The sequence below is a fragment of the Trachypithecus francoisi genome, unplaced genomic scaffold, assembly GCF_009764315.1.
Source record: "Trachypithecus francoisi isolate TF-2019V2 unplaced genomic scaffold, Tfra_2.0 Lachesis_group12, whole genome shotgun sequence".
Classification (NCBI taxonomy): domain Eukaryota; kingdom Metazoa; phylum Chordata; class Mammalia; order Primates; family Cercopithecidae; genus Trachypithecus; species Trachypithecus francoisi.
In genome coordinates, this window is record NW_022681457.1 from 65,226,309 (window position 1) to 65,251,684 (window position 25,376).

Genomic DNA, 25,376 nt, shown 5'->3' on the forward strand with positions numbered 1-25,376 from the left:
GCCGGGACCCCCTCCTCGAACCCAGGTGTTCCGGCTCCCAGACCCCAACTGAGCTGGGGGTGCCCACCCGCCGGGGGACCCCGCCCTGCATCCCCCATTCATCCGCGTCCAGCCGCGGGAGTTTCTCAATGGGAAGTGGGCGGAGCTCCCGGGAGGCGGACCAGGGCGGGGCGAGCTGGATCAGGCCCTCTTGGGGTCTCCCAGAGACCCAGGGCGCGGAACTGGCAGGCATTTCAGAGCGTCAGAGGCTGCGGATGAGCTCACTTGGAGGACTCCAGGCCAGAGACAGGGGTTCTCTAGGCTGGGGCGAAGAGTCGAGCGCGAAGGGGGCTCCGGGCCAGGGTGACAGGAGGAGTGCTTCCGAGGAAGAAGTTGACGGGGAGGCCCGTGCGACGGCAAATCTCGTGAACCTTGGGGGACACACGCTCAGGATGCGGGTCCCCGCCCTCCTCGTTCTGCTCTTCTGCTTCAGAGGGAGCGCAGGTACCGCACGCGGGGAGCGGATGAATATGGGGTGCGTGTGGGGGGATTGCTTGCGGGCTGCCCTTTCACGAGGGAGAAGAGAGTTGGGGGCTGGGACCCCTGGGTCCTGAATGAAGGGGCTCTTGAAGGTGCTAAGCTCAGCCCTGCTGCCCCCAACTTTCCTAGGCCCGTCGCCCCATTTCCTGCAACAGCCAGAGGACCTGGTGGTGCTGCTGGGGGAGGAAGCCCGGCTGCGGTGTGCTCTGGGTGCCTACTGGGGGCTAGTTCAGTGGACTAAGAGTGGGCTGGCCCTAGGGGGCCAAAGGGACCTGCCAGGTAAGACTGTTCTCTCCACGCTGGGATGGGCCGGCTAGGGGTAGAGTTGCTGGGCTCGGCTGTACCTACAGTTTCTATTTTGACATTTTAAGTTTGGGAAATTGATGGGCTTGGGTAAACATTTAGGAGTCCTGATTTTTGAGCTGCTTCTTTGGGGGTGACCCATAGAGTTTTGGAATTATTATGTTATTGCGAAATAGTAAATAGGCCAGGTGCGGTGGCTCACGCCTGTAATCCCAACGTTTTGGAGGCTGAGGCCAGAGGATAGCTTGAAACTAGGAGTTTGAGACCAGCCTGGGCAACATAACAAGACCTTATCTCTAGAAAAAAAAAATATATTTTAAACAAATTAGCCAGGCGTGGTGATGTGCATCTGTAGTCCCAGTTACTCAGTAGGCTGAGGTGGTATGATTGCTTGAGCCCAGGAGTTCAAGGCTGCAGTGAGCCATGATCAAGCCACTGCACTCCAGGCAATGGTGAGACCCTGTCTCAAAAAAAAAAAAAAAGGAAAAGAAAGAAAGAGAACATAAATGCAAAAAAGTACAGTAAACATAAACGGAAGGTTTACCAAATAATATAGACACTCACACAGCCAATACCCAAGTCCACTGCTAGCTCCCCAGAAGCCCCCGTATTCCTTTTCCTATCATAGCCCCCCTCCCCCTCACTCCAGAAGTAGTATCTAACCTAACTTTTATGGCAATCATTTTCTTGCTTTCCTTTCTGAATTTATTACCCCCAAGTTTGCAGCGACTCTGGGTTGGGAGGGAGTGAGAGTCTCTATGGGCCCAGTACACACTCTTTAATAGTGTCTTACCACCAAATGTGTGGACCAGTCAGAACCACGGTGTGCTGCCTCCTCCCTGACTCCAGGGTGGTCCCGGTACTGGATATCAGGGAATGCAGCCAATGGCCAGCATGACCTCCACATTAGGCCTGTGGAGCTAGAGGATGAAGCATCGTATGAATGTCAGGCTACACAAGCAGGCCTCCGCTCGAGACCAGCCCAACTGCACGTGCTGGGTAAGGACCTTGCCCACTTGTCCCCTGGGAGCCCAAGGGGGCAGCCAGTACTAGCTGTGAGTAGCAGAGTCCAGGGAGCCCAGGGGAGTGGTCAATTGGAGCTGAGAGGATCAGGATCCATCTCTGACCCCAAATCCACCTTGCAGTCCCCCCAGAAGCCCCCCAGGTGCTGGGCGGCCCCTCTGTGTCTCTCATTGCTGGAGTTCCTGTGAACCTGACATGTCGGAGCCGTGGGGATGCCCGCCCTACCCCTGAATTGCTGTGGTTCCGAGATGGGGTCCGGTTGGATGGAACCACCTTCCATCAGGTCAGGTCCAAATTCCTGTGCTAGCATTTGCCCATTCAGGGAAACTTGGGGTACACTCTGACCACAGGCTCATCCCAAGGAGAAGAAGACATGGGAGGGCAGGGGTTCAAGGGTTTGGACTCTTGAAATATGATGCAGGGTAAAGATTCTAGGGCCAGACTACCTGGGTTCAAATCATGTCTCAGCCACTTGCTAGTTGATTGATCTTAAGTAAGTTAGTTAACCTCTCTGTGCCTCAGTTGCCTTATCTATACAATTGGAATAATCATAGCATGCATGTCATAGGGTATTGTGAGGATTAAATAAATAAATATTTATAAATGCCCAGAAGAGTGCCCAACACATAGTGAACCCTATATAAGTAAGACAAGCTTGTCCAACCTGTGGCCTGTGGGCTGCATGCAGCCCAGAATGGCTTTGAATGTGGCCCACCACAAATTCATATACTTTCTTAAAACATTATGAGACCTTTTTGGAACTGTTTTAGCTCATCAGCTATCATTAGTGTTAGTATGTGTGGCCTAAGACAATTCTTCTTCCAATATGGCCCAGGGAAGCCAAAAGATTGGGCACCCCTGATGTAAGGGGTAGATGGCATTATTATTCTTATCCATCCCTCCAGATCCTGCTGAAGGAAGGGACCCCTGGATCAGTGGAGAGCACCTTAACGCTGACCCCTTCCAGCCATGACGATGGAGCCACCTTGGTCTGCAGGGCCCGGAGTCAGGCCCTGCCTGCGGGAAGGGACACAACTATCACACTGAGCCTGCAGTGTGAGTGCAGCTGGCCCTGGGAAAGAGGGGTGTGGGGCCCTGACTCCTGGGTATGAGGAAGGAGGGGACTGTGGCCCCTGGGGAATGAGGAAACTGGGACCTGGATTCCTGGATCTAAGAGAGCAGAAGAGGGCCGGGTATGGTAGCTCATGCCTGTACTCCCAGAACTTTGGGAAGCCGAGGCGGGTGGATCATCTGAGTTCAGGAGTTCAAGACCAGTCTGGCTAACATGTCGAAATCCGTCTCTACTAAAAATACAAAAATTTGCCGGGCATGGTAGCACATGTTTGTAATCCCAGCCACCTGGGAGGCTGAGGCAGAAGAATCACTTGTAATTGGGAGGCAGAGGTTGCAGTGAGCTGAGATGGTGCCACTCGGCAACAGAGTGAGACTTTAAGCAGGAGAGGACAGATGGCTGGGGTCCCTGGGGAAAGAGGAAGCTGCGCCTTGACTCTCACATCTGGGAGAGTAGGAGAGGATAGAAGTAACTGGGGGAATTGGGAACCGAACGCCCAGACTCCTGACTCAAAGGGAGAAGGGGATTAGGGGCCCAGACTCCTGGGGTGGAGGAACCAGGGACTGGACCCCTAGGCCAGTGACAGAGGTGTTCCTGGTCCTTGCCCACCTGACCATTGTCCCACCCTCACAGACCCCCCAGAGGTGACTCTGTCTGCTTCACCACACACTGTGCAGGAGGGAGAGAAGGTCACTTTCCTGTGCCAGGCCACAGCCCAGCCTCCTGTCACAGGCTACAGGTGAGGACGAAGACCACCTCTCCCTAGCCCCAAGAGTGAGCTTGGGAAGGGCTGGGACCTGAGTAGGTGTGCCGGAGAGCAGGGACAACGCTAAGAGCGCCACCATTTCCTCAGGTGGGCAAAAGGGGGCTCCCCGGTGCTCGGGGCCCGCGGGCCAAGGTTGGAGGTCGTGGCAGACGCCTCGTTCCTGACTGAGCCTGTGTCCTGCGAGGTCAGCAACGCCGTGGGTAGCGCCAACCGCAGCACTGCGCTGGATGTGCTGTGTGAGCTGGGGCGGGGCTGTGGGTGTGGTCAAAGGTGGGCGAGGCTTTCAGGGTTGCTGAGGGGCGGGGCTTGGAGGGGGCGGGGCCGGGAGAGTAGGCGTGGGGTATTAGGAGGAGGAGAGAGTGGACTTGGGGCATATTCTTGCGCCCTAGAGGGTGTGGTGTTTCTATGGGGCTGATCCCGCGTCAGGGACTGCATTCCTCCCCGGCCTTGTGACCCCTCATCTCCTTCGTCCAGTCGGCCGATTCTGCAGGCAAAGCCGGAGCCCGTGTCCGTGGACGTGGGGGAAGACGCCTCCTTCAGCTGTGCCTGGCGCGGGAACCCGCTTCCACGCGTAACCTGGACCCGCCGCGGTGGCGCGCAGGTGCAGCCCTAAATCTGAGGCGGTGGCTGGCGGGGGACCAGGCTTCCTTGCAAATCCGGCTTCTGACGCCCCTTCCCTGTCCCAGGTGCTGGGCTCTGGAGCCACACTGCGCCTTCCGTCGGTGGGGCCGGAGGACGCAGGCGACTATGTGTGCAGGGCTGAGCCTGGGCTCTCGGGCCAAGGGGGCGGCACTGCGGAGGCTCGGCTGACTGTGAACGGTGAGAAGGCGGGGCTTCATAGGGGACCTAGCCCGTTCTAGGATAGGGAGTGGACAGAGGGGGCAAGGGCTAATGCAGTGGGAGTGGCCTGGAAGGAGCTTGACACCCAGCGGGTCCTGGAGACCGACCTATTGAAGGCGAGGCTTTTAGGGGAATCGGAGTTTAGAGGCAGCATGGCCTGATTGATTAAGGTTAGCGGAGAGTGCGCTGGCCAGACCTGGCTTTGTTACAGCCTTTGGGGAGAGCAAGGCCTCTCCTCTGAGTGACCCACCGTCTCCATCCCAGCTCCCCCAGTAGTGACCGCCCTGCACTCTGAGCCTGCCTTCCTGAGGGGCCCTGCTCGCCTCCAGTGTCTGGTTTTCGCCTCTCCCGCCCCAGATGCCGTGGTAAGGAAATGTCACTCTTCCCGTGACCCATCCAGCCGTGATCCCTGACCTCCCACCTGGCCCCCCGAAACTACTGTGACCATCTCTGACTTCCCAGACATCCCTCCTGCTTCTTCCTCCCCTCCTCAGTCTCCTCGGTGTCCTCCCTCTTTTATGCCCCCAGGTCTGGTCTTGGGATGAGGGCTTTCTGGAGGCGGGATCGCGGGGCCGGTTCCTGGTGGAGACATTCCCTGCCCCGGAGAGCCGCGGGGGACAGGGTCCGGGCATGATCTCTGTGCTACACATTTCGGGGACTCAGGAATCTGACTTTAGCAGGAGCTTTAACTGCAGTGCCCGGAACCGGCTGGGTGAGGGAGGTGCCCGGGCCAGCCTGGGCCGTAGAGGTGAGACCCCCGCCCGAAAACCCCAAATCTGGAGAGTCTAAACCCCACAAACTCAGGGATCCCCCAGCCGATGGTTGCAAAACCTCAGACCCTCAAATGCAGAGACCTCCAAACCTTGGGAGTCTCAAAACTGTGGCTCATTGATTCCCAAGACCCCCCCAACCACAAATGCCTTCACATTCTGAATCCTAACCGAGAGACTCCTCACACCTAGGGACCCCAAAAAGAGAAACTCCAACGATTGCAAAGCAAATTGCAAAGTAAAAGACCCCTCAAACTCCAAGACTTCCTAAAGCCAGGGAGTTTAAACTCACTCTCAAACTTGGGGAACCCCAAATTCAAGGCCCTTTGGATCTCCAAATGTGCCACCTTTTGAACCCAGGGATCCCAAACTCAATCCCTGAGCCCTTGCTTCCTGGTTCCCCCTCAGCCTTCTCAGGATGTCCCCTCTGCTCCCTGCAGACCTGCTGCCCACTGTGCGGATAGTGGCCGGAGTGGCCGCTGCCACCACGACTCTCCTTATGGTCATCACTGGGGTGGCCCTCTGCTGCTGGCGCCACGGCAAGGGTTAGTGCCTGAGCCCCGCCCCAGCTCCTCAGGCCCCAGCCCCACACACACCCTGCCTGCCCAGTGACCTGACCTGGCCTTGGGCCTTGGCTCCAGTCCCATTTCCAGCTCTGCTCAGGGCTTAGCTCGCCTTCAGGTTCTGGTTCCCTCCTTAAGCCCTAACCAGACCTTCCCAGGGTCACATTCCTAGGTGGGAAGGATTCTTATTGGTTTCCAACATCCCCACCCGATCCACCTCATTAGTTCCCAGTCCTCTCTCTTCCCGCTTATTGGTCTGCACACATTGTGACCCCGCCCATCGCTTAACTCCACCCGTCGCTGTTTGTCAGCCTCAGCGTCTTTCTCCGAGCAAAAGAACCTGATGCGAATCCCCGGCAGCAGCGACGGCTGCAGTTCGCGAGGCCCTGAAGAAGAGGAGATAGGCAGCCGCGAGGACCGGGTAGGATGCCAGGGTCTCCAGACGCGACTGTGCCTTCAGACCCAAATAATAGCCCAGTCCCAAGAGGGCCCCCAAATTCAAACAGGACTCTAAGGCTGGGCATGGTACCTGACGTTGGTAATACCACTTTGGGAGGTGGAGACACAAGGATCACTTAAGGCCAGGAATTTGAAGCCAGCCTGGGCAGCATAGCAGGACCCCATCTCTACAAAAATACAAAATAAAATAAAAAATGAACCAGGTATGGTGGCATACACCTCTAGTCCCAGCTACTCAGGACACTGAGGTGGGAGGATCCCTTGAGCACAGGAGGTAGAGGCTGCAGTGAGCTATGACTGCACCACACACTCCAGCCTGGGCTACGGAGCAAGACCCTGTCTCCATTTTTTTTTTTTTTTTAAGTAGGAGGGTTCTAGTCTTTTTTCTTTTTTTTTTTTTCTTTTTTTTTTTTTAACAGAATCTCACTCTGTCACCCAGACTGGAGTACAGTGGCACAATCTCGACTCACTGCAACCTCTGCCTCCCTGATTCAAGTGATTCTCCTGCCTCAGCCTCCTGAGTAGCTGGGATTACAGGCACCTGCCACCATACCTGACTGATTTTGTATTTTTAGTAGAGACTGGGTTTCACCATGTTGGCCAGGCTGGTCTCGAACTCCTTACCTCAGGTGATCCACCCGCCTCGACCTCCCAAAGTGCTGGGATTACAGACATGAGCCTCCACGCCCGGCCTGAGGGCTCTAGTCTTAACAGTGACCCCGCACCCAAATGTCACCCAAGTCCATGCCCTTGACCCGATTATTCCCTAGGCCCACTATATCCCCACAGCCCTTTTTTTTTTTTTTTTTGAAACAGAGTCTTGCTCTGTCACCCAGGCTGGAGTGCAGTGGTGCAAACTCAAGCTCCACTGCAAGCTCTGCCTCCCGGTTTTACGCCATTCTCCTACTTCAGCCTCCGGAGTATCTGGGACTACAGGCACCCACCATCACGCCTAGCTAAATTTTTTTTTTTGCATTTTTTAGTAGAGACAGGGTTTCACCATGTTAGCCAGGATAGTCTCGGTCTCCTGACCTCGTGATCCACCCGCCTTGGCCTCCCAAAGTGCTAGGATTACAGGTGTGAGCCACTGCACCTGGCCTTTTATTTATTTATTTAGAGACAAAGTCTTGCTCTGTCGTCCAAACTGGAATACAGTGGTATGATCCTGACTCACTGCACCCTCCACCTCCCAGTTCAAGTGGTGCTCGTTCCTTAGCCTCTTGAGTAGCTGGAATTACAGGCATCTGCCACCATGCCTGGCTATTTTTTGCATTTTTAGCAGAGACAGGGTTCCAGCATGTTAGCCAAGTTGGTCTCAAACTTCTGGCCTCAAGTGATCCTCCCGCTGCTGGCTTCTCACAGCCCTTTTATTGTCCTGAGTGCAGTCCTCAGCGTTTAGGTGCTCTTACTCTCTCCTGCCTGGCCCCCACTGGCTGGCTGAAGGTCCTTGGGGTCTGGCATTGGGGCGGGGAGATCCTCTGACTATTCCTTCTCACTAAGTTCCCTACCCCAGGGCCCCATTGTGCACACTGACCACAGTGATCTGGTTCTGGAGGAGGAAGGGACTCTGGAGACCAAGGTGAGTGTTGGGAGGGGTGGGGCTCCCTTCACTCTTGGGAGAGGCAGGGCTCCCTTCACTGTGTTTCCATCTCTCTCCACGCCCGTCCCCTCCTTTTTCCTTCTGTTGTCCTCAGAACTGGGACTCAGCTCCTCACCCTACTCCTCCTGCCCCCTGGACCATCTCACCTAGCTCCCAGCCTCAGTTTGCCTATCTGCAGACTCTGCCCACACATCTGTCCCAGCCCCAGCCTCCATCTGGAGCCCCAGATGGGGCTCACTGTGCCTGTGCTCTCCTCATCATGGTCAAGCCCCCTTTCAGCCACCAGGTCCTACACTGGCCCCATATCTCCCCAAACCTGTCCTTCCTCTGGGGTCCTACCTCAGGACAGCCACATTGACTCCAGGCCATCCCCAGGGCCAGAGCACTTCTCTCTCTCCTCTGTACCTAGCACATGCCATTCTCTCTTTCTCTCTCTTTTTTTTTTTTTTTTTTTTTGAGACGGAGTCTCACTCTGTTGCCTGGGCTGGAGTGCAGTGGTGCAATCTCGGCTCACTGCAACCTCTGCCTCCTGGGTTCAAGCCATTCTCCTGCCACAGGCTCCCAAATAGCTGGCTAATTTTTCTTGTATTTTTAGTAGAGATGGGGTTTCACTATGTTGGCCAGGCTGGTCTTGAACTCTTGACCTCAAGTGATCTGCCCACCTTGGCCAAAGTGCTGGGATTACAGGCATGAGCCACTGTACCCAGCCAACATGCCATTCTCTTGGCCTGAAACACTCCTACCTTCCTTCCCATGTCTACCTAATTCCCTCCTTTAGTCCTTCAGTCTCAGCTCAGACATTTCTTGTTCCAGGAAGCCCATGCTTCTATTGGGGGAATACCCCCCAGTATTTCAACATAGATTCTTTCTATTTTCTATAAGTGTCAACTGGCTGAGAAATAAAAAGAGACCGTATAAAGAGAGGAATTTTACAGATGGGCCACCAGGGATGACATCACATATTGGTAGGACTGTGATGTCCACCTGAGTCTCAGACCAGCAAGTTTTTATTAAGAGTTTCAAAAGGGGAGGGGATGTGAGAACAGGGAGTAGGTACAAAGATCACTTGCTTCAAAAGGCAAAAAGCAGAACTACTATTAATGGTCTAACAAAGATTACATGCCTCTGAGGGAACAGGACAAAGGGCAAAAGCAGAACCACTGATAAGGGTCTATGTTCAGCGGTGCACATATTGTCTTGATAAACATCTTAAATAGCCGGGCGCGGTGGCTCAAGCCTGTAATCCCAGCACTTTGGGAGGCCGAGACGGGCGGATCACGAGGTCAGGAGATCGAGACCATCCTGGCTAACACGGTGAAACCCCGTCTCTACTAAAAATACAAAAACTAGCTGGGCGAGGTGGCGGGCGCCTGTAGTCCCAGCTACTCGGGAGGCTGAGGCAGGAGAATGGCGGGAACCCGGGAGGCGGAGCTTGCAGTGAGCTGAGATCCGGCCACTGCACTCCAGTCCGGGAGACAGAGCGAGACTCCGCCTCAAAAAAAAAAAAAAAAAAAAAAAAAAAAAAAGTTAAAAAAACATCTTAAATAACAGAGAACATTGTTCAAGAGCAGAGAACTGGTCTGACCACAAATTTACCAGGGCAGAGATTTTCCCCACCTTAGTAAGCCTGAGGGTACTGCAAGAGACCAGGGCGTATTTCAGTCCTTATCTCAATTGCATAAGACAGACATTCCCAGAGCAGCCATTTATAGACCTCCCCCCAGGAATACATTCCTTTCCCAGGGTATTAATATTAATATTCCTTGCTACGAAAAGAATTTAGCAATATCTCTCCTACTTGCACGTCCGTTTATAGGCTCTCTGCAAAAAGAAAAATGAGGCTGTTTTTGCCCAACCCCACAGGCAGTCAGACCTTATGGTTGTCTTCCCTTGTTCCCTAAAAATCGCTGTTATTCTGTTCTTTTTCAAGGTGCACTGATTTCATATTGTTCAAATACACATGTTTTACAATCAATTTGTATAGTTAACACAATTATCACAGTGGTCCTGAGGTGACATACATCCTCAGTTTATGAAGATAACAGGATTAAGAGATTAAAGACAGACATAAAAAATTATAAAAGTATATTTGAGAACTGATAAATGTCCATATTAAAGTGAAATCTTCACAATTTATGTTCCTCTGCTGTGGCTCCAGCTGGTCCCTCTGTTCAGGGTCCCTGACTTCCCGCAACATGCTTCCATCATGACAGCCTGATCATTCTGCCTGTGTTCCACCCATCACAACCATGACCACTCTGATCTGGGCTTCCTTATCCCACTCACTATGCTGAGGGCTCTGCCATCACAGCCCCTGTCACTGCCTATGACTTTCCCAGGCACAGCCCTGACCCCTCTGGGTACTGTCTCATGATTTGTCATTTTTCCCTTGTTGTGGGATTCTGTGAGGACAGGGTTCAGTTCTATCTTAGTGACATGCCTTGAGCAGCAACACAGGGCGTGACACTGAATCAAAGCCTAGAGGCTGTTGGGCAGGTGAGTGCCTCTCTCCTGTTCCCTCTGTATCTTCCACACTGACACCCCTCAGCAGGACTATATCCCTCTGTCTCCACCTTTATCTGCCTATGTCCTATCCCTTTGCCTCTTGTCACTGTTCTTCTGTCTCACTTTCTCTCTCTCCCAGTCCATGTGTGTCTCTGTTTCTCTGCCCATTCCTGTCTCCTTTTGTTTCTCTCAAGGTCTGGTCTATTTCAGTGTGTCTCTCCATCAGTGACCCTCATCCCCCCTGCATGCTCACAGACCTTACTGAGTCCCATTTGTCCCCTCAGGACCCAACCAACGGTTACTACAAGGTCCGAGGAGTCAGTGTGAGCCTGAGCCTTGGCGAAGCCCCTGGAGGAGGCCTCTTCCTGCCACCACCCTCCCCCATTGGGCCCCCAGGGACCCCCACCTTCTATGACTTCAACCCACACCTGGGCATGGTACCCCCCTGCAGACTTTACAGAACCCGGGCAGGCTACCTCACCACACCCCACCCTCGAGCTTTCACCAGCTACATTAAACCCACATCCTTTGGGCCCCCAGATCTGGCCCCCAGGACTCCTCCTTTCCCATATGCTGTCTTCCCCACACCTAGCCACCCACGTCTCCAGACTCATGTGTGACATCTCTCCAATGGAAGAGTCCTGGGATCTCCAACTTTCCATAATGGATTGTCCTGATTTCTGAGGAGCCAGGACAAGTTGGCGACCTTACTCCTCCAAAATTGAACACTAGGGGAGGGAAAGATCATTACATTTGTCAGGAGTATTTGTATACAGTCAGCTCAGTCAAAGGGGATGCCCCAAGTGGGAGCAACATGGCCACCCAATAGGCCCACCTATGCCCCGGTGTAAAAGAGATTCAAGATGGCAGGTAGGCCCTTTGAGGAGAGATGGGGACAGGGCAGCAGGTGCTGGGAGTTTGGGACTGGGATGGAAGTTGTTTCTAGCCACTGAAAGAAGATATTTCAAGATGACCATCTGCACTGAGAAGAAAGGTAGCACAGGATAGATGAAGATGAAGAGCATACCAGGCCCCACCGTGGCTCTCCCTGAGGGGAACTTTGCTCCGCCAATGGAAATGCAGCCAAGATGGCCGTGTACTCCCTAGGAAGATAGCCACCATCTTGATTTCACTTTCCCTAAAGACTCAGAAAGACTTGGACCCAAGGAGTGGGGATATGGTGAGAATTAGCACTGTCGGGGCAAAGGGGAATCTTGGGATAAAAATATTTATGTTTAATAATAATAAAAAAAGTCAAAGAGGCAAGTGTGTCTTAGGGAGTCTACTGGCATTATTACCCTCCATCAAGGAAGGGGTCGATTAGACCTGTCCCAAGGTCCCTCCTCTACCCTAGCCTATGAGGTGGCTGTAGAAGTAAAACTGTGAGCCACCTCTCAGCCTCTTGCTACCTGCAAAGCACTCTAGACTCTTTATTTTTTTTTTCTTGAGACAAGGTCTGGCTCTATGGCCCAGGCTGGAGTGCAGTGGCACCATCTCAGCCCACTGCTACATCTGCATCCTGGGCTCAAGCCATCCTTCCACCTCAGCCTCCCAAGTATCTGGGACTACAGGTGCACACCACCACACCCAGCTAATTTTTGTATTTGTTTGTAGAGACAGGATTTCATCCTGTTAGCCAGGCTGGTCTCAAACTCCTGACCTCAAATGATCCGCCTACCTAGGCTTCCCAAAGTGCTGATATTACAGGCGTGAGCCACTGTGCCCAGTCATGGACTCTTTTTATTTATTTATTTTGAGATAGAGTCTCGCTCTGTCGCCCAGGCTGGAGTGCAGTGGCCAGATCTCGGCTCACTGCAAGCTCCACCTCCAGGGTTCACGCCATTCTCCTGCCTCAGCCTCCCGAGTAGCTGGGACTACAGGCGCCCACCACCTTGCCCGGCTAGTTTTTTGTATTTTTTAGTAGAGACGGGGTTTCACCGGGTTAGCCAGGATGGTCTCGATCTCCTGACCTCGTGATCCGCCCGACTCGGCCTCCCAAAGTGCTGGGATTACAGGCTTGAGCCACCGCGCCTGGCCGGACTCTCTTTTAATATACATCTTCATACACACACGTGCACACACACACACACGAGTTGCAAACAGAAAAGACACACACATTGGCATGTATGCACAGACACACGCATAGATGTCCACACAGTTGCACACATGTGACAGGGCTGCCCCAGGGGTCCTGGGAAAGACAGAATTCTACACTCTCATTAGAGGAGACGAACGAGTGAGCCCTGAAGTGGGACAGAGAAGGGGAGACTATGGACATGAAAATGGCAATCCCCTGGTCCTTACAGCAAGGGTGGAGATCCAGACCCCAATCCTGGGGCGCTGCATCCACAGTGGGCATGGTGCTGGTGCCTGCTTGGGTGATCCTTAAAGAAAGGTCCTGGGGGCTTTGGTTCATGGATCCTTGAGCTAGGAGTTAAAGATCCAGGCCCCTGGGACCCTTGGGAAACAGAGCAGGAAGACTGAACTCCTGGGTCTGAGGGAGAATGGGCTGGGGGCTTGGTCTCTGGTCCTGAGAGAGAAGGTGCCCAGACTTCTGGATCTGAAAGAGGAGGGGACTGGGTCTCAACTGCTGCCACCTTGACGGGACATTTTGGAGGCCTGTATTCCTGAGCCCTCAACAGAGGAATTTACCAGGCGACGGGGATCTCTGATGCTTGCATCCTTGGAGGACAAAACTGTGAGTGTCTAGATCTAAAGAGGGTGAGAGTCCTGTGAGAGGACTCAAAATCCACAACGGGCTGAGCCCAGCCGGACTCCTGGCTGGGCCGTTCATGGGGCGGGACGTCTGGAATCTCCAGGGGCGGGGGCCTGGCGCAGGCTCCAGCCCGGGGTTCCCGAGCTGCTCTACTCTGCGCGGAGCCGCCACGCTATTGTCCTGGCCAGGAAGGCGGGGCCGGCGCGGGGCGTGGCTGGCGGCGCCGGCGCAGCCCGGGGGCGGCGGGAGGAGGAGGTGGCGGCGGTGGCGCTGGGAGCTCCTGTCACCGCTGGGGCCGGGCCGGGCGGGAGTGCAGGGGACGTGAGGGCGCAAGGGCCGGGACATGGGGCCAGCCAGCCCCGCTGCTCGCGGTCTAAGTCGCCGCCCGGGCCAGCCGCTGCTGCCGCTGCTGCTGCCACTATTGCTGCTGCTTCTGCGCGCGCAGCCCGCCATCGGGAGCCTGGCCGGTGGGAGCCCCGGCGCGGCCGAGGTGAGGCCGGGCCGGGTCCTGGGGGATGGGGGAAGGGGCGGGACCGGGTCTCTGGACGCCGGCGTGGACATTTGCAGGGCAGAAAGCGCGGTCTTTCCAGCCAGGTGGTCAGCCCCCAGGCGCCCCCAACCGCATTTATGAACCCAGGGTTTCAGGCCCCAGCTCCCCCATCCTCCGACGTCCCAGCCCCCTCCCACCCCGAGCATAGGAACTGGTCTATTCAGGGCCCCTGGTCCCAGAAATCCAGCCCCCTCTCCAGACCCAGGTGACTAGGTCCCAACCCCCTCCCTCCTGGACATAGGACCCACCAAGCAGCGAGGCACTTAGATCCAATAATCCAGACCCCTTGTATTCTCTGGACCCATATGGAGGCCCTTGCAGCCTCCCAGGACCCAGGAGTCCGGTCCTTCAGTCACCACCCACCCCAACCAGATGTAGCTCTCCAGTCCTCAAAGACCTGGTGTCCAGGACTGTAGGCCCCTGAAGCCAGGCCTTGTCAGCTTTGCACCCTGCAACCGAAGCCTGAGCAAGGGATGGAGGGAGGAGGGGCCAGAACGCCTGGGTTCTGGCCTCCTCCGCGATTCAGGTTTAACCCCTTCGGGCTCCAGAGAGGCTGCGCTGGGGTCGGGGCGGAGTCTGTCTCCGCGGCAACAAGGCAGAAAGAATCCCGGGGGACCCGGGTCGCCATAGCAACGGGAGAGCTAGGGCGCCCCCGCCCTACGGGAGCTGTTTCCCAGGGAACGGTGCCTCCATGGAGGCGGTGTGCACACCGGTGCTTGGGGGAGGGGGCTGGTGCTGGGGGTCTCGGTCCTAGGGAGCAAAGAACCGGGGGACCCTCACGCCCCCCGGGCTCTCATTGTCCCCTCCACTTCCATCCAGGCCCCGGGGTCGGCCCAGGTGGCTGGACTATGTGGACGCCTAACCCTTCACCGGGATCTGCGCACCGGCCGCTGGGAACCAGACCCACAGCGCTCTCGACGCTGTCTCCGGGACCCGCAGCGCGTGCTGGAGTACTGCAGACAGGTGGGCGGAGCCGAGCGGGAGGGGCGGGGCCAGCGGGAAAGCGGGCCCCAAACGAGGCGGGGCCGCCCGTAGAAAGCTACACTTGAAAAAGGCGTGGTCCAAGGTGCCTCGGGATCTAAGACGTGGAGGCTGGGGGGCGTGGCCAATAAAGAGGCGCAACTATGCTAGGGCAGGGGACCTGTTTTGAGATACTAAGTCAGGAAAGGGGAGAACCGCGAGATAGCCAGAGAAGAAGTGGAATTTAGGAATCTGGTGGTCTTTGTAAAGAGCAGAGGTGTAGTGGGGAGTGGCGAAAGGATAGGCGGGGCTAAGACAGAAAGAGACCTTAAGGACCAGCAAGATGGGGAAAGGGGTGGAGCCCAATGAAAGCGCGGAAAGCTGGGGGGCGTGGCCACGAAAAGACAAGCCTGTAAAGGGAAGGGAGAGTTTTGGAGAGGCGAAATAGAGGAAAAGGCGGGGCTAAAAGGAGGGTGAGACCTTTGGGGAGACGAATCTGACTGCGGAGAGGGGTGACCAGAGAGGTGGGCTTAGAGGGACCTTCAGAAAGAAACAGCACAGGAAAATGATAGCCTTGAAAACGGACCTGGCCGGGCGCAGTGGCTCACGCCTGTCATCGCAGCACTTGGGGAGGCAGAGGCGGACGGATCACCTGAGGTCAGAAGTTCGAGACCAGCCTGGCCAAAATGGCGAAACCCTGTCTCTACTAAAAATACAAAAATTAGCCGGGCATGGTGGTGTGTGCCTGTAATCCCAACTACTCGGGAGGCTGAGACAGGAGAATCGCTTGAACCTGGGAGGAGGAGGTTGCAGTGAGCAGAGATTGTACCATTGCACTCCAGCCTGGGCGACAAGAGCAAATCTCCGAAAGAGAGAAAGACAGAGAGAGAGAGAGAAAGGAGGGAGGGAAGAAAGGGGACCTGATTACTGGAGAGGGGTGGCTGGCAGAGGCGGGGCTGTGGGCTGATTGCCCCCATCTGATCCCCCCAGATGTACCCGGAGCTGCAGATCGCACGTGTAGAGCAGGCTACGCAGGCCATCCCCATGGAGCGCTGGTGCGGGGGTACCCGGAGCGGCAGCTGCACCCACCCCCACCACCTGGTTGTGCCCTTCCGCTGCCTGCGTGAGTCCCAGGCGGGGAGAGGGGAACTGAGGTGGGAATTTCCGAGGGGCAAAATTCTGAGCCCCTCTCTTGGGCCCACATTAAGGGGCTGGGTGCTTGTGTCCTAAGTGGGGCAGAGAAGCCTCTGAGGATAAAATATCTGGATTCTGAGGAGGATGGGGTTGGTGCTGTAGCAGAGTCTCACCCTGGTGTCCCGCGCTTCCCCAGCTGGTGAATTTGTGAGCGAGGCCCTGCTGGTGCCTGAAGGCTGCCGGTTCTTGCACCAGGAGCGTATGGACCAATGCGAGAGTTCAACCCGGAGGCATCAGGAGGCACAGGAGGTCAGGACCTTGGCCCACCTGTCCCCAGCCCCCAGAACCCAGGAACCAGGACGCCTAACACCCTCCTCCACCAGAACCGAGGAGTCTGGGCCACCAGCATCCTCTTCCCACTTGGGATCTAAGAATTTCATCCCCCAACCCCTTCCTCCAGAACCAGGAATCCAGGCTCCCAGCCTCATCAACCCCCAACCCAGGCAGCCCAGCTCCCTATCTACCTCTCCTACCCCACAGTCCTGGCATCTGGGTCCACTCTTCCTACAGGCCTGCAGCTCCCAGGGCCTCATCCTGCACGGCTCGGGCATGCTTTTACCCTGTGGCTCGGATCGGTTCCGTGGTGTGGAGTATGTGTGCTGTCCCCCTCCAGGGACCCCTGACCCATCTGGGACAGCAGTTGGGTGAGTGGGAGGGAATCCCCCATGCCCGTCCCAAGGTTCCTGAGGCAGGGGATGGAAGCCTGGGAGCCTGGGCCTGGGTTCTTATTGCCTGGGTCCTCTCCTGCTCCCTCAGTGACCCCTCCACCCGGTCCTGGCCCCCGGGGAGCAGAGTAGAGGGGGCTGAGGATGAGGAAGAGGAGGAATCCTTCCCACAGCCAGTAGATGATTACTTCGTGGAGCCTCCACAGGCTGAAGAGGAAGAGGAGGAGGAAAGGGTCCCACCCCCAAGCTCCCATACGCTTGCAGTGGTCAGCAAAGGTGAGGCAATCTCTGAACCTCTGGGGCCTCTCCACCATAGAGGGAGAAAGATCTGGGGGAGTGTTGCCGGGGGCTGTTTTTGGGAGGGGCCTATGGGGGAAAGGCCCAACTGAGGAGAAAAGATGAGAGTATCTTTGGATAAAACAGAGGTAGAAGCGCTAACCTGCCAAGGGAGGGGGTGGTTTGGGGGTACCTGGGGTACTTGGGAGTAGAGGGGCCATTGGGTAGGTCCTGAGGATCATTTCAGGAAAGCTTGGAAGATGGTGTAATGGATTCCTAAGCTTTGCAAGAAAAGGCTAGGCCCAGTCCAGAACTACATCTCCCATAATGCCAGGCAGCAGCAGTGGGTAAACTGGGTGCATGATGGTCTCCGGTGCACTCTAGGAAATGTGGTTCTCTAAGTAGAAAAGGCGACCTGGAGGTGGGCTGCAGACTGACCTCCTGATCCCTGGTCTTGCAGTCACTCCCACCCCGAGGCCCACAGATGGTGTGGATATTTACTTTGGCATGCCTGGGGAAATCAGTGAGCACGAGGGGTTCCTGAGGGCCAAGATGGACCTGGAGGAGCGTAGGATGCGCCAGATTAATGAGGTGATGATACCGGGGGCCCCAGAACCCCCTACAGTACAGAGCTCCCTAAATACCAGGAAACTCCTCCAGGACACATTGATACTACCTCCAAAGGCTCCCTAAGCCCCTTTGACCCTGAGCTCTCAACACCATCCCCTAAGATGACCAGAGATCCATGGCCCATCTAGAATCCTACTGAGACGCCTCCAGATTATATGGAAACTCTGGTTTCACTTTATTGGTTTTTGTTGTTGTTGTTGTTGTGACGGAGTTTTGCTCTTAACACCCAGGCTGGAGTGCAATGGTGGGATCTCAGACCACTGCAACCTCTGCCTCCTGGGCTCCAGTGATTCCTCTGCCTCAGTCTTCTGAGTAGCTGGAATTACAGGCACCTGCCACCACGCCCAGCTAATTTTTGTATTTTTAGTAAAGACAGGGTTTCACCATGTTGGCCAGGCTGGTCTTGAACTCCTGGCGGGAGGAGATCCACCCGCCTCGACCTCCCAAAGTGCTGGGATTACAGGCATGAGCCACCACGCTCGGCCTCTCTTTCAGTTTAAACTCCTTCTGGATCTGGAGCCCAAGAGCCAGTGAGACTTAAGGGATCTGGGGCCTCTAAAATCTTTTTTCTTTTTTTTTTTTTTTTCGAGACAGAGTTTCGCTCTGTCGCCTAGGCTAGAGTGCAGTGGCGCGATCTCCACTCACTGCAAGCACCGCCTCCTGAGTTCACGCCATTCTCCTGCCTCAGCCTCTACTCCCAAGTACTCCCGAGTCCCCAGCTGGGACTACTGGTACCCACACCGCGCCCAGCTAATTTTTTGTATTTTTAGTAGAAATGAGGTTTCACCGTGTTAGCCAGGATGGTCTCGATCTCTTGACCTTGTGATCCACCCACCTTGGCCCTGCAATGTGCTGGGATTACAGGCATGAGCCACCACGCCCGGCCATGGGGCCTCTAAAATCTTAAAGAGGGGTTGGGGGACTTGCCAGGTGGATCAGGGTGGATTCTGGGATCCTGAAGCTCCCCTCCCTACGCAGGTGATGCGTGAATGGGCCATGGCCGACAACCAGTCCAAGAACCTGCCTAAAGCCGACAGACAGGCCCTGAATGAGGTAGGACAGCCCCAGTGGGTCCTACTCATGCCTGTCCACCACCTGGAGCATACTCAGTTTCACCTGGCTCTGGCTGTGTCCTGCCCATCCAGTTCCACCCCTTTCCACCTACCTATTTTAGCCTTTCCTGTCCCCATGCCTACATGCAGCTCTGCCTCTATTTTAGCCTTTCCTGTCCCCATGCCTACATGCAGCTCTGCCTCTATTTTAGCCTTTCCTGTCACCATGCCTACATGCAGCTCTGCCCCTCTTAGCCGCCATCTGAACTGACACTGCTCTGCTCCTCAGATTGGCCATATTTGGCCCCATCTACACTTGACTTGCCTCTCAGGGCTGGCTCTGGAGTCCTGTCCCAAACCGGGGCCCCTGCAGATGCAGCCAGGGCCTTCTTGGTCTCTCTTTGATGCATTAATGTCTCTATGAGGCCCCGCCCCCTGATTCTGGCTCTGCCCGGCCAATCTCACCTCTTTCAACCTGACCTACCCCATGGAGACCCCACTCATGTTAGCCCTCATTCCAGCTCTTGGTCCCACCCCTGTCGTGTCATTTATGCACAGCCTGTCTCTAGTTTGACCCTGCCCAGGCCAGGAGCCCTGCAAGGCTTTGTCCCTTTCACCTTAACATTGGCCAGTTCTGCTCCCAGATTGTTTCCACTCAATCTTACAGTTGACATCCTCACATTGGCTCCCAGTGGGCCTAGTCCCACCTCCACTCTGCCTGGCCCTATAGCCCACCCCTTCTAGTCCATAAACTTTGGTTCTGCCCAGGCCTGGACCCCTGAAACACCCCCTAACCCCATGTAGCCCTGCCTTTCCAGTCTCTCTTTGACCAGGCTTTGACCCATCTTCTCCTCTCCTGACCCTGTGCCCACCTGCTCCCCAGCACTTCCAGTCCATTCTGCAGACTCTGGAGGAGCAGGTGTCTGGTGAGCGACAGCGCCTGGTGGAGACCCATGCCACCCGTGTCATCGCCCTTATCAACGACCAGCGCCGGGCCGCCTTGGAGGGCTTCCTTGCGGCCCTGCAGGGGGATCCGCCTCAGGTGCGGAGACCATGGGGGCAGAGAGCAGAGAGCAGAGGGTGACAAGGATCAGGGTGGGCTTGGGCAGCCTGTGTCCCTTCCACAGGCGGAGCGTGTCCTGATGGCCCTGCAGCACTACCTGCGTGCGGAGCAGAAGGAGCAGAGGCACACACTGCGCCACTACCAGCACGTGGCTGCCATGGATCCCGAGAAGGCACAGCAGATGCGTTTCCAGGTGCTCACATCCTTCTAGCTCCCAAATGCACTGCTATTCCTCAGACGCCAGCACCTCAGGCACTTCTCTTGTCCCTTAAACCCTTTTTCTGTCTCTTGAACCCCTTCCTATCCCTTGAACACCGCTTCTCTGCCCCTTCCCAGTCTCTCAACTCTGCTTCCTGACCCTGAAACATGGACCCTCACATGCTATGCCTTTGACGCCTGTTTCTTGTCCCTTGGATTCTTACTCCCCCTGCCCTTGATCCTATGTTTTTTTTTTTGTTTTTGAGATGGAGTCTCGCTCTGTCGCCCAAGCTGGAGTGCAGTGGCCGGATCTCAGCTCACTGCAAGCTCCGCCTCCCGGGTTTACGCCATTCTCCTGCCTCAGCCTCCCGAGTAGCTGGGACTACAGGCGCCTGCCACCTCGCCCGGCTAGTTTTTTGTATTTTTTAGTAGAGATGGGATTTCACCGTGTTAGCCAGGATGGTCTCGATCTCCTGACCTCGTGATCCGCCCGTCTTGGCCTCCCAAAGTGCTGGGATTACAGGCTTGAGCCACCGCGCCTGGCCGATCCTATGTTCTGTCCCTTGGATTTTCACTGCCTTTCCCAGAACCCTCTTTTTTTTTTTTTTTTTTTGTTGAGACAGGGTCTCACTCTGTCACCCAGGCTGGAGTGCAGTGTGCGATCTTGGCTCATTGCAACCTCTGCCTCCTGGGTTCAAGCAATTCTCCTGCCTCAGCCTCCCGAGTAGCTGGGATTACCAGCACATGCCACCATGCCTGACTAATTTTTGTATTGCATTGGTGCAAAAGTTATTACAGTTTTTGCTATTGAAAGTAATGGCAAAAACCGCAGTAACTTCTTTTTTTTTTTTTTTTTTTGAGACAGTCTCGCTCTGTCACCCAGGCTGGAGTGCAATGGCGTGATCTCTGCTCACTACAGCCTCCGCCTCCTGGATTCTAGCAATTCTGCCTCAGCCTCTTGAGTAGCTGGGATTACAGGAGCCTGCCACCATGCCAGGCTATTTTGTTTGTTTGTTTGTTTTTGACAAGAGTCTCACTCTGTTGCCCAGGCTGGAGTGCAGTGACATGATCTGGACTCACTGCAACCTCCACCTGCTGGGTTCAAGCTATTCTCCTACCTCAGCCTCCCGAGTAGCTGGGACTACAGGCAGGTGTCACCATATCTGGCTGATTATTGTATTTTTAGTAGAGATGGGGTTTCACCATATTGGTCAGGCTGGTCTCGAACTCGACCTCAGGTGATCCACCCTTGGCCTCCTAAAGTATTAGGATTACAGGTGTGAGCCACCACACCTGACCCCAGCTAATTTTTATATTTTTAGTAGACACTGGGTTTCAGCATGTTGGCTAGGCTGATCTCGAACCCCTGAGCTCAGGTGATCTGCACGCCTTGGCCTCCCAAAATGCTGGGATTACAGGCACGAGCCACCGTGCCTGGCCAGAAACCCCAATAACTTGCACCAATCTAGTATTTTTAGTAGAGGCAGGGTTTTGCCGTGTTGCCCAGGCTGGTCTCGAACTCTTGACCTCAAGTGATTCGCCCACCTCGGCCTCCCAAAGTCCTGGGATTACAGGCATAAGCCATTGTGCCCAGTCGAGAATCCCCTTGTTCCTTGAACCCTCTTCCTGTCCCTCAACCTCCTTTCTCCATAACTCCACTTGTTTTCCCTGGAACCCCTGTTCTGTGCACTCAAATTTGAATTCCCCTTTCCTGGATGTTTTCTTTCTGTCTATGAAACTCCGTTCTGTGCTCTTGAACTCCAAATCTTGCCTTGAACCATGTCATCTGTATGACCTTCCAGTCCTCAATCCCTGTCTCTGGAATCCCCTCAAACCCCACTTTCTGTTCCTTGGACGTCATTCTTCAGTTTCCTTCTCCTATGGCCCAGTTCCTGACCCTTGTGCCACACGTCCTGTCCATTGCATGTGCCGCTTTTCCTCGGCCGCTAGTGAATTCCTTCTTCATACTGCCTCAGTTTCCTCGTCTCCAGCCTGCATTGCCCAGCTCATCCTTCATGTCCACTCCCCACAGGTGCAGACCCACCTTCAGGTGATTGAGGAGAGGGTGAATCAGAGCCTGGGCCTGCTTGACCAGAACCCCCACCTGGCTCAGGAGCTGCGGCCCCAAATCCGTGAGTGCCTATTACCCCGGCCCCCATTCCAGAACTCCGAGGGCAGATCTTGACTCCTAAATATTAATCCCCCCAATTTCATTTATTTCTCTGTAACAAACCAGCCCAGAACTTAGCAGTGAAAATCAACAACCATTTTTCTTTGTTCATGATTCTGCCATCCAGTCTGGGCTCAGCAGAGTGGTTCTTCTAGTGGTCTTGCCAGTGGTCAAGCATGCAGTTGTATTTAGCTAGCAGATCATCTGGGTGCTGGGAGTCTAGCACAAACTGACCTTTCTCCCTCTCCAAGGAGGCTCAGGGCCTCTCTTCTCCATGGAGCTTCTCCATGTGGTCTCACCAGAGGGTAGCTGGATTCCCTACTTGGTCGTTCATGCTCTCCAAGACATCAAAGTGGAAGTTGCTAGGTCTTAAGGCTTAGGTGCACATTCTATTTGTTAAAACAAGTTACAAATCCAGTCCAGATTCAAGGGAAGGAACCTACCGGAAAGTGTGCATACCAGAAAGTGTGACCTACCACAGCCCCCAGATCTATTGTGGCTTCCTCCTGGATATCTCACACATAACCCTGATTCTCCTGGTATTTAAGAAAGCTATCATCTTGAGCTGGGCACAGTGGCTCACGCTTATAATCCCAGCACGTTAGGAGGCTGAGGCGGGCGGATCACTTGAGGTCAGGAGTTCGAGACCAGCCTGGCCAACATGGTGAAACCCCATCTTTACTAAAAATTAAAAAATTAGCCAGGCGTGGTGGCACTTGCCTCTAGTCCCAGCTACTCAGGAGGCAGGAGAATCACTTGAACCCAGGAGGTAGAGGTTGCAGTGATCTGAGATCGCGTTATTGCACTCTAACCTGAGCAACAAGAGTGAGACTCTGTCTCAAAAAAAAAAAAAAAAAAAAAAGGCCATAATCTTGAAACTTCAGCTTCCATCCTTCCTTCCAGCAGTGCCTCCCTCCAGCTTCCCACTTTCTCAGATCACACTTCTGGCTATCCCACACTTGGGGCTGACTCTGCTGTCTGCATGATTCCCCAGTTGCTCTACTCTCAGGGTACCCTTCACTCACCCCAATGCTCACTACCTCAGCTACCTTTCTGCATCTCCCCCTCAGAGGAACTCCTCCACTCTGAACACCTGGGTCCCAGTGAATTGGAAGCCCCTGCCCCTGGGGGCAGCAGTGAGGACAAGGGTGGGCTGCAACCTCCAGATTCCAAGGACGGTGAGTGAGCCCACATATAGATGACCCCAGACATTGGGGAACATGCCCCAGCTTAATTTGTAATCCCCTAGAGTCTGAGGGTGTCTTCACCACCACAGTGACTGGGAGAGGATGGGGAGGAACGTCTAAGGTTGCGGAGGCCTCTGTAGGATCCCCCATCCTCATTCTTGGTCCCTGGGAGGATGTTTCTCCACCTTTCTTTGCTGATACCCTCCTCTCTTCACTGTTCCACTGCCTTGCTTCCTCTGGCTTCCAGCAGACACCCCCATGACCCTTCCAAAAGGTGAGTGTCTCGTAGTTAACCCCAGCCTCCAAATTCCACTAATCCCTGAACCCAGAAGGAAACAGCGTCCATCCATTGGGAACCTCAGACTCCCCGGGGTAGAGTCCGATATACTTTCCAAGCCCCTCCTCTGAACCCTAAAAAATGAAATAGGGCCACGCCCTGGTGGCTCACACCTATAATCTTAGCACTTTGAAAGGCTGAGGCAGGAGGATCCCTTGAGGCCAGGAGTTTGAGACCAGCCTGGGCAACATAATGAGACCCTGTACATACAAATAATTTTAAAATTACCTGGGTGTGGTAGGGCGTGTCAGTAGTCCCAACTGCTCGGGAGGCTGACATAGAAGGATCACTGGAGCCCAGGAAGTTGAGGCTGCAGTGAGCTGAGATCATGCCACTGCACTCCAGCCTGGGTGACAGAGTGCGACTCTGTCTAAAAAAAAAAAAAAAAGAATGAGATCAGACTTGGGGGTAGGGTCCACAGAACAAGACGCTGCATCCCCTGAGAAAGAGAAGATGTCCCCGCTGGAACAGTATGAGCAAAAGGTAAGTTAGTCAGACCTGTGGGCTCCCAAAGGAGAACAAGAGTGGGGCCTATACTGCTGGGTATGAGGGAGGAGATGCTGGGGGCTTAGATTCCTTGTCCTGAGGGAAGAGGGAGCTGAGGACATGGAATTGAGATCCTAGAAAATGAGAGGGTTGAGGGACGCTCTCTTGGGCCCCTGGGGAGGAGGAGGCTGGTGCCAGGCTTCTGGGTCCCTGACACCTCCTGCTCCACCAGGTGAATGCGTCTGTTCCGAGGGGTTTCCCTTTCCACTCATCGGAGATTCAGAGGGATGAGCTGGTAAGAGGAGGAACAGCCGGGTACCTAGGGGAAGAGGCCAGAGGTCAGCGGCCAGGCTGTGATTCCCAAAGCCACACAGGTCCCTCAAAGATGCCCTCTGCCCCATCTCTTCTCCCTGCAGGCACCAGCTGGGACAGGGGTGTCCCGTGAGGCTGTGTCGGGTCTGCTGATCATGGGAGCGGGCGGAGGCTCCCTCATCGTCCTCTCCATGCTGCTCCTGCGCAGGAAGAAGCCCTACGGGGCTATCAGCCATGGCGTAGTGGAGGTGAGACCCACGAGGGCGGCCTGTGGGAAGAGTTCTGAGCCCAGGTGTGGGCAGGCTGAGAGGCCTGCGGGCAGTCCCGCCCCCGCACCCCACTGTCCTGTCTTTCCCCTGCCCATTGCAGGTGGACCCCATGCTGACCCTGGAGGAGCAGCAGCTCCGCGAACTGCAGCGGCACGGCTATGAGAACCCCACCTACCGCTTCCTGGAGGAACGACCCTGACCCGGCCCCCTTCACCCCTTCAGCCGAACCCAGACCTCACCTCTTCCTGGAGCCCCAGAACCCCAACTCCCAGCCTAGGGCAGCCGGGAGTCTTGAAGTGATCATTTCACACCCTTTTGTGAGAGGGCTGGAAATTCTTATTTCTCCTTTCCAATTCCAAATTCCATCCCTAAGAATTCCCAGATAGTCCCAGCAGCCTCCCCATGTGGCACCTCCTCACCTTAATTTATTTTTTAAGTTAATTTATGGATCCTTAAGGTCACCGACACCTTGGTCCGAGTGTCTATTCCCTGGAATTCACCCTCTCATTTTTCCCTACTAACATCCCAATAAAGTCCTCTTCCCTACCAGGCCAGCCTGAGTCTCTGTGGGAGAATTAGTCTGTAACCACAGCTGGACGCGGTGTCATCCCCGCCCAGGCCGCCTTGGCCTCTTTAAACGGGATGACGACGCTTTAAATCTGGGCGGGGCCTGCGGGAAGGGCTGGGAGCGCGGGAGGCTGGGCTCAGAGTCCCGGGATCAGCGCCGGTCCCGGAGCTCTCCGCGGTGCTGAACTGGCCGCGACTTCTAACTCTCAGTCTGCTGGGTACCCAAGGAGGCTGGGCTCCAGCGAGTTTCCCCTGCCATCTGCTTAGCCTCACACACAATCACACGCAGCGCCCACCCCAATCTTCGAGAGTCCTGTAAGATAT

General features: G+C 55.1%; 2 protein-coding genes across 4 annotated transcripts; both read left to right on the forward strand.

Moving 5' to 3' along the window:
• The first annotated feature begins 210 nt into the window (after positions 1–210).
• On the forward strand, positions 211–11,696 carry KIRREL2 (kirre like nephrin family adhesion molecule 2). 2 transcript variants are annotated; one of them, XM_033225827.1, is made up of 16 exons: positions 211–483; positions 649–798; positions 1,672–1,821; positions 1,968–2,128; positions 2,751–2,901; positions 3,551–3,656; positions 3,771–3,917; positions 4,158–4,284; positions 4,370–4,502; positions 4,788–4,888; positions 5,052–5,271; positions 5,734–5,838; positions 6,168–6,277; positions 7,829–7,894; positions 10,705–10,743; positions 11,013–11,696. In XM_033225827.1, the coding sequence occupies exons 1-16, from the start codon at positions 255–257 to the stop codon at positions 11,082–11,084; spliced, it is 2,067 nt and encodes a 688-aa protein (XP_033081718.1). In that variant the 5' UTR covers positions 211–254; the 3' UTR covers positions 11,085–11,696. The 2 variants fall into 2 exon arrangements, with proteins under 2 accessions (XP_033081718.1, XP_033081717.1); XM_033225826.1 differs by having other exon boundaries at positions 10,705–11,696.
• Positions 11,697–13,287: 1,591 nt separating this feature from the next.
• On the forward strand, positions 13,288–25,035 carry APLP1 (amyloid beta precursor like protein 1). Of its 2 annotated transcripts, none has more exons than XM_033225830.1 (17): positions 13,288–13,626; positions 14,506–14,649; positions 15,637–15,769; positions 15,977–16,089; positions 16,351–16,484; positions 16,597–16,781; positions 17,242–17,372; positions 18,390–18,464; positions 19,347–19,505; positions 19,591–19,719; positions 21,757–21,856; positions 22,965–23,072; positions 23,332–23,355; positions 23,831–23,901; positions 24,137–24,199; positions 24,321–24,464; positions 24,586–25,035. In XM_033225830.1, the coding sequence occupies exons 1-17, from the start codon at positions 13,480–13,482 to the stop codon at positions 24,682–24,684; spliced, it is 1,959 nt and encodes a 652-aa protein (XP_033081721.1). In that variant the 5' UTR covers positions 13,288–13,479; the 3' UTR covers positions 24,685–25,035. The 2 variants fall into 2 exon arrangements, with proteins under 2 accessions (XP_033081721.1, XP_033081719.1); XM_033225828.1 differs by having other exon boundaries at positions 23,329–23,355; positions 24,586–25,034.
• The last annotated feature ends 341 nt before the right edge of the window (positions 25,036–25,376 follow it).

Excerpts from the sequence above, each read along its gene's own strand:
- APLP1 (XM_033225828.1), top strand. The coding sequence starts at position 13,480 with ATGGGGCCAGCCAGCCCCGCTGCTCGCGGTCTAAGTCGCCGCCCGGGC. Across the intron at positions 16,485-16,596 it reads CCATCTGGGACAGCAGTTGG|TGACCCCTCCACCCGGTCCT; the intron begins GTGAGTGGGAGG and ends CTGCTCCCTCAG. Across the intron at positions 23,356-23,830 it reads CCCCATGACCCTTCCAAAAG|GGTCCACAGAACAAGACGCT; the intron begins GTGAGTGTCTCG and ends ACTTGGGGGTAG.
- KIRREL2 (XM_033225826.1), top strand. The coding sequence starts at position 255 with ATGAGCTCACTTGGAGGACTCCAGGCCAGAGACAGGGGTTCTCTAGGC. Across the intron at positions 484-648 it reads CTGCTTCAGAGGGAGCGCAG|GCCCGTCGCCCCATTTCCTG; the intron begins GTACCGCACGCG and ends CAACTTTCCTAG. Across the intron at positions 2,129-2,750 it reads ATGGAACCACCTTCCATCAG|ATCCTGCTGAAGGAAGGGAC; the intron begins GTCAGGTCCAAA and ends CCATCCCTCCAG.